This window comes from Condylura cristata, unplaced genomic scaffold (genome assembly GCF_000260355.1).
Source record: "Condylura cristata isolate star-nosed mole 26May11 unplaced genomic scaffold, ConCri1.0 scaffold00010, whole genome shotgun sequence".
NCBI lineage: Eukaryota > Metazoa > Chordata > Mammalia > Eulipotyphla > Talpidae > Condylura > Condylura cristata.
In genome coordinates this window covers 44,644,115-44,651,184 of record NW_004567111.1, presented here as the reverse complement: position 1 = coordinate 44,651,184, position 7,070 = coordinate 44,644,115, and the positions used below count along the sequence as shown (strand labels likewise).

The following is a 7,070-nucleotide window of genomic DNA, read 5'->3' as shown; positions in this document are numbered from 1 at the left end:
AGGAGTATAATGGACCAGGCGAGAAAATAACAAGAATAATGAACAACCATATACCAGAGACATTTTGTGGGGGTGGAGTGGGGAATGGGATTAAAGGGGGAGAGGGGGGAAAGGCCCTCTCCCTGGTGGCGCAGCAGGTTAAAGCACTGCACTAAGAAGCTTAAGCCACTTCCTCATAAGTTCTATTCCTGCCTGCACCGGAGGAGATCCACATGGCGCAGCAGACCTCTCCTGACCCGCCCGCTGCTCCCCTCTCTTGTCTCTGGTGAATCCTCTCACCCCCCACCCCCGCATCTCTGGCCTGTACCCCAGTTCTGTATGAATAAATAAATCTTTTTAAAAAAATTTAAAATTTTTAAAAAATATATATATTCTTTAAAAAACTGAGTTATTACCCATATTTTATTACATGATTTAATCTATTATATCTATTATTACATAAAGAAATTATTTCTTTTCAATTAATTAAAAATAAGTATGGTGTGCTTCAGTAAACATTAAACACAATTACATTTATTAATATTGGTCAATGCAAGGTTCTTAAAAACTAAGTTTGAAGCAGGATAAATTGTTACTAGAACATAAGCACAAACTGTGTGGCTTTAATATTAATGGATGACAGGTATTTCAATATATGTTGCTACTTACCTTATGGGCAGGTACCAGATTTACCAAAACAGTATCCAAAAGTTCCTGTGACACTGTATCACCTTCACATATAATAGAACTCATAAGATCTACCATGTGCATATGAACTTTCTGGTTGTGGCCATTGCTGAAATTTCAAATAGACATTTTATTTAAAATACAACTAAAATATATAGGATTTTATTATGTGGTAACAATAGTGTTTTTTCATGAAACTCAAGTATTGTGAAATCAAATTCCATATATTTAATTAAAGCTTCCACCCTCCCAAATCTCACAGTAAATCTCACAGTAGAGTTAAAATATAGTTTAACTCTACATACCCTGGGTTACAGCCTCATAAAGTAATTATATTAAGTGGAACTATAGCTTTGACTTAAATTCAGAAAATCAACTGCCTTACTGAATTCTATTAATATTAAAAAGTACACACAAAACAACTATTCACATGAATTAAGAAATCAGAAATATGTAATTAAAATAATCAGTAAAAGTACTATAATCCAAACAATATTTTTAAATTTGGGTATAAATTATCTTATGCCAGTCTTGTACTACCTTATAATACAAAATTAAGTTCCATTCATTGGTAAAACATCTACAAAAATGTTAATGAATTTTTATGTTTCATCTTTGTCTTCCCAATATTAATCATAATACAGTTTATACAGATTTATCTGTAAGTCAAAATATCTGTACCTTATAAAAGTTCTACTCGTAGTAAAGAAAAAAACTTACTTTATGACTGAAAATAATGTTCTGTACAATTGAGTAAAAATTTCATTGCTATCTTCCAACTCGAAGCATATGTTATATGACTTGACCCAAGCAATGTTCTAAAAATAAGAGGTTAAAAAAAGGTGAAACATAATCAGCAAAAATATAGCACACCAAACCCATTTAAAATGTCATACCAAGATATATTGCTTACCTCCAGTAAATAAAAATACCTATTGAATTGTGGGCTCTTTGTATCTTCTAGACCCTTCAACTGCCTTGTTATAAACATAAATATATCCTTTAAAAACAAAAAAAGATGAAGTAGATTTTAGATGGTAAATGTCAAATGAAAATACCCAGTTAAAGTGATGTCTGCATCTATCTGTAACTACCATGATAAATTTTAATAATCAGGAAAAAAGAAATACTGGGTTGGAATTTTTTAAAGAGCACCATATATAACACATAATATCTTATTCCCTTCATAGGAAAACACTAAATCATTTATCATGACCTTAACCTAGAAGGCAAGTTTAAACAAGACACTTGAAAAATTTTTAAACTAAACTTTATACTAATAATGTCAGAGTAAAAAAGATTACAATGGTGGAGAGCCAATCAAATTTTCTGAAAACATACTAAGTAGTTAATTACATAGGGAGAACCCCTCTTGACTTTTTTTCCTACATCTCCCTTTGTACCTCAAGAGAAAGAGATTCAATGTCAGCTTAAGTCCAATTTTTGTGGAGATGTTTTTGAAAAGTTTGGGCAACATTAAAATTTTAAAAAGCATATTTTTAAATGGGAAGAATGTAGTATGCAGATGACTGAATGGCTTCTCAAGAAAAATATTACCAGAAGTACATCCTTCAAAGACCATTACTTTGATAGCTGTATAAAACACGTACTTCATGAATTAACCCCTTCTGATTTGCCATACTGACTCCATCTAAAGATGAAAGCCAACAGTCACTCACTTATAATCTCTCCAATAATCACTAACCTAAATATAAAGCCAGTCATATAAAAAATATTTTCTGATGACAACAACAATCTAATAATAGAAAGGTAAGTACCAAAGTGTCACAATTTTCTATTATGTATATAATACTAATATAGAAAAGAAAATTAACTTTATATCAGTCAGAGTAAAAAAAATTATTCCCTAACTATTTAAAAAAAAATTCCCAAATTAATAACCTCTAAATTCCACACAATAAAAGGAAAAAGAGACATACAAAATAAAGCTGGGAAAAAAAAAAAAGATTCTTTCAATGTTTCCATTATGGATTCAAAAAGATTCTAATTTAATTTCTTGCCCTTCAATATTCTTCTCATAAATTCTTCTGTTATAACTGAAACAGGTCTGTAGCTATTCTTTCAAGAGGACTTTTCATTACCCCAAAGCCTGGAAGTAGGTCATGATCAGGCAAACTGACAAATCCCCAAGATAGGTAACAAACTGTGCAGCAGCAAACTAAAGTTAGACTTTTCTCTTCATGGGAATGCCAACAATTTTTCCTGGTGAAAAAGAGTCATAGCTCACAGTCAACCAAATACAATCATTCCTTAAATCAATGAAATAACCTCCATAGTAAAAATTCACAATTCAAATGCAAGACCTACACCTTGGTTCACAAACTCAGGGGCCACTAACCATTCTTAAATCTTACAATTTTACTTTTAAATGAAAATAATAACCTGATCTCCCTCATGATGAGCCAAAAAAGCTTTCCATACTGGAATTTTGGCAGCCTGTAATCAAAGATGAGGTTCCTCACTCCAATTTTCAAGAAGCAACACCACAAATTTAAAAACCGTATTTGTACCTTTTCTTCATCATAACACATAATTTACATCAGCATTTGTTAAATCAACCTAAAATGGTTTTTCCATACTGGCTGTTAATGATCTTCCTATGGACGCAATTCACTAATACAGAGCTACCACAATTATCTTTTTCTCTTGTTTCTTCTAATGTTTTGTTCACTCTGCTTTATTCAGGATATTTTTGAACAGTTCTAATTATTTCATGCTTCCTACCAGCACTTCATTTTCCGTATTACTTAACTACAGTAATCAAGTACTTACTGTCATTTCTACCTTTTCACTAATATTTTATTTATTGTGTTTCCTTCAAAATAATGCACATCCCACCTTCTATGAAAAGAACTTAGAGTCATTATAAATTAAGGTTTACACAATGAGCTATTACCTCACACATGATACATGGTCCATATCAAAAAAGGCCAGACACAACAAATCTTGGCAAAGATGTGAAGAAAAAAAACCCTCCTACACAGTTGGTGAGATGTAGACTTGTCCAGACACTATGAGAAAAAGTATGGTGGTGTCTCAAAATATTAAAAATCAATCTAGCAGGTGATCCAGCGAATCCACTTGTATCTGCCCAAAGACTACAGAAAGCTAAACCAGAATGAAACATGCACTCCTATGATCACTGCAGTACTATTTACAATAGCCAAGCCATGAAAACAACCTAAGCTCCCAATAACAACTGAATAGATTAGAAAGATATAGTATATATGCAAAATGGAATATTATTCAGCTAATAAAAATTATAAACTCTTGCCATTTGTAACAATATGAGTGTAACTAAAGGAGATAATGCTAAGAAGTAAGTCAGAAGAAAAAAGAATACCAGATAGTGTTACTTATATGTGGAATGTAGAAAAACAAAACAAACCCTAGAAATCTAACTGTAGAACGGAGGTTTTTTAGTGGGTACACACACATACACGCACACACACGCACATAAAGTGGGAAGGAAACACAATGCAGTTATCAATGATTTAAAGGTTCATATGGTACAGTAACAACACCTGAAGCGGAGATTCTATACCTCTAAAAACAATTTTGTAAACCAATGATGCCTCAACTTAAAAAAAAAAAAAAAGACATCAACTAAAATTTAGGTTTATGCTAGATACTGTCTCTTTTTTTTTAAGATGACGATAGAAACTTACATGCAGGGGTTGTGCCCCTAAAGACGACAAATTTAGCTAAAGATTACTGCAATAATGTCAAAGAAAGTATATAAATTATTCAAGTGCTTTAACTCCAATTTTATTAGACAAATGGAAGTAGCAATCAATCTGAGAGTTCTTTAAATCAGTACCTACCTTTAATTTATCAGGAGATGTGTAAGGAGCTTCAGGAGCATAAATCCTGAAAATATCAGCAAGGCAACAGGCTACCAGTAAACGAACATCTTTATCAGGATGCTTAAGGAAAAAATCTGATGCAAGATGTAAAGCTAGATTTAAATAAAGTTCCTTTTCTTCTTCAGAGTCCTGGTCCATATCCATGAAAGTTTTCACAACCATCTAGACACAAACAAAACAGTGAAATAATGAAATCCAATATGTAAACATACTCATTTGAAATAAAAACTCTACTACTAACTGCAATGGTTAACTTCCAGTAAATACATTTTTCCTCTAAAAGTATCTAAGTTGGCCCTCCCTGGTGGCGCAGCAGGTTAAAGCACAGCACTGAGAAGCTAAAGCCACTTCCACAAAGAGTTCGATTCCAACCTGCCCCGGAGATGACCACATGGTGTGACAGACCTCTCCTGACCTGCCCGCTGCTCCCCTCAGCAGTGTACTTCGTCGATCTGCCTGTTCTGCTCCCCACTCTGTCTATGGTGAATCCTATCACCCTCCATATCTCTGGCCTGTACCCCAGTTCTGTATGAATAAATAAATCTTTTTAAAAAAAAAAGTAAGTTAAAAACATAAGGTAAATAGCTTTTCTTTAATAGACTAATTTAGTAAAATAATGTTCAGGATACCAGCTAAACAAATTTTAAAAGTATAATACTAGCCTCATAGTGCTTCTATTCTTGCTCTCACAATTGGCTAAAGGGAGTAAATGCTTCCTAAAAACAGTATTCCTTTAAAAAAAAAAAAAACAGAATTTCTAATCCTAGAAAAAGTGTGACTCTAAAGAAAAACCTAAGATGATCACTTATTTTTTCATATAAAGTATAATCCATAAACACTCCAGATACATGGAGATTTATATATTCCGCTTTAAAAAAAATCTATGCAAGCAAATTTAAGAAAGAAATATTTCTAAAGGGTAAAAGCTACCATCAAATGACCATCATATCACAACCTGTGCCAAAGTAAGAGCGAATGTGAATACTGATAATTCATTAATGGAGAGTCAATGTCATGGAGGGAATGAGCAAAAAAAGGAAACTATGCAAAGTGGTCGTTTTTCAAAAATATTTGAAAGTAGGATGGAAACAAGAATGGTGAGGAATAGTGTTGTTTAAATTCTGTGGAGGACTTTTCTAGTTGCAGTATTAGTATTCACAATGTACATTCAGTCTACAGTAATCCTACTTCAAGGGAGACTTAGGAAATTTCCTAAATTGGCAGGAATACTTAAATACAACTCTGATGAAAAGGTGACCATCTGACATCCACTAGGTGGTGCTGTGAATACTAATCAACAAGTAAGACTTAAGTTATCAATGGCGATGCCTTAGTCCTTAAAATGTACATCAATAAGGCCCTCCCTGGTGGCACAAGGGGTTAGGACATAGCACTGCAAACGAGCTGCAGCACTTTCAGGGCAAGTTCGATCCCCTGCCTCGGAGGTGATCCACATGGAATGGCAGACCTCTCCTGACCTGCCTACTGCTCCTCTCAGCAATGTACTTGAGTGATCTGCCTGTTCTGTTCCCCACTGTCTCTGGTAAGTCCTCTTACTTGTCCTGCACCTCTGGCTTGTACCCCAGCTCTGTATGAATAAATAAATCTTAAAAAAAAAAAAAGTACATCAATGATTTTCTACTATAGTGCTAGACTTTTAAGTTATCAGATGTAATACTGAATTCTCAGCACAGCATGGGAAACACGTTACTCACAGAGCAGATCTGAATTCTATTTTGCCAGATGTCAGAATAAGAGTAAACTAATCCTTTTAGTCTAGCACTACAATTATTAATAATTTAAGAGTATGATGTTCAAAGTTACTCCCTCCCTTTCTAACTTTATTACTTTTTATTTTTTTTTTTTAAAGATTTATTTATTTATTCATACAGAACTGGGGTACAGGCCAGAGATGCGGAGGGTGAGAGGATTCACCAGAGACAGAGTGGGGAGCAGAACAGGCAGATGATCAAAGTACACTGCTGAGGGGACCAGAGGGAGGGTCAGGAGAGGTCTGCCACGCCATGTGGATCTCCTCCAGGGCAGGCGGGAATCGAACTCATGCTGAAGTGGCTTAAGTTTCTTAGTGCAGTGCTTTAACCCGCTGCGCCACCAGGGAGGAACCATAACTTTATCACTTTTAAGATATATATTTTGATAACCTACATGTAAAAAATGGTGGGAGGTGGGGCCAGCTATATTCAGGGAACTATTCCTTCTCTAGAATCTCTTCACAAAAGACTAAGAGATTAAACATTTTGAATAAAATGTCACAAGAAACCATTGATAATATATGATACCTTAATATTAACAAATTTATAATCTATGCATCATGTACTTGTACATGTTAAAAATTACTATCAACCTACATTAAATTCTCTCTATATTTCTCTAAGAATAGTAGAAATGTAAATTAGGAAAGTAATAGAATAAAAAAAAATTATTAACCAAATCACTACTAAGTGTAAAGTTATCTACAAAATAATGAATGCATAGTACCAAATCAATGTGAGCACT

General features: G+C 33.8%; 1 protein-coding gene across 4 annotated transcripts in view; it reads right to left on the bottom strand.

Annotated features, from left to right (window-relative positions):
• The window catches only part of PDS5B (PDS5 cohesin associated factor B), a 151,325-nt gene that overhangs the window by 88,500 nt on the left and 55,755 nt on the right, over positions 1–7,070 (bottom strand). For all 4 annotated transcript variants that reach the window (XM_004680195.2, XM_012723326.1, XM_012723325.1 and 1 more), the window contains exons 3-6: positions 4,512–4,715; positions 1,580–1,666; positions 1,387–1,484; positions 649–775 (exon numbers count right to left, since the gene is read on the bottom strand). In XM_004680195.2, coding sequence (XP_004680252.1) covers positions 649–775; positions 1,387–1,484; positions 1,580–1,666; positions 4,512–4,715 — 516 coding nt within the window. The remainder of the gene's footprint in view (positions 1–648; positions 776–1,386; positions 1,485–1,579; positions 1,667–4,511; positions 4,716–7,070) is intronic.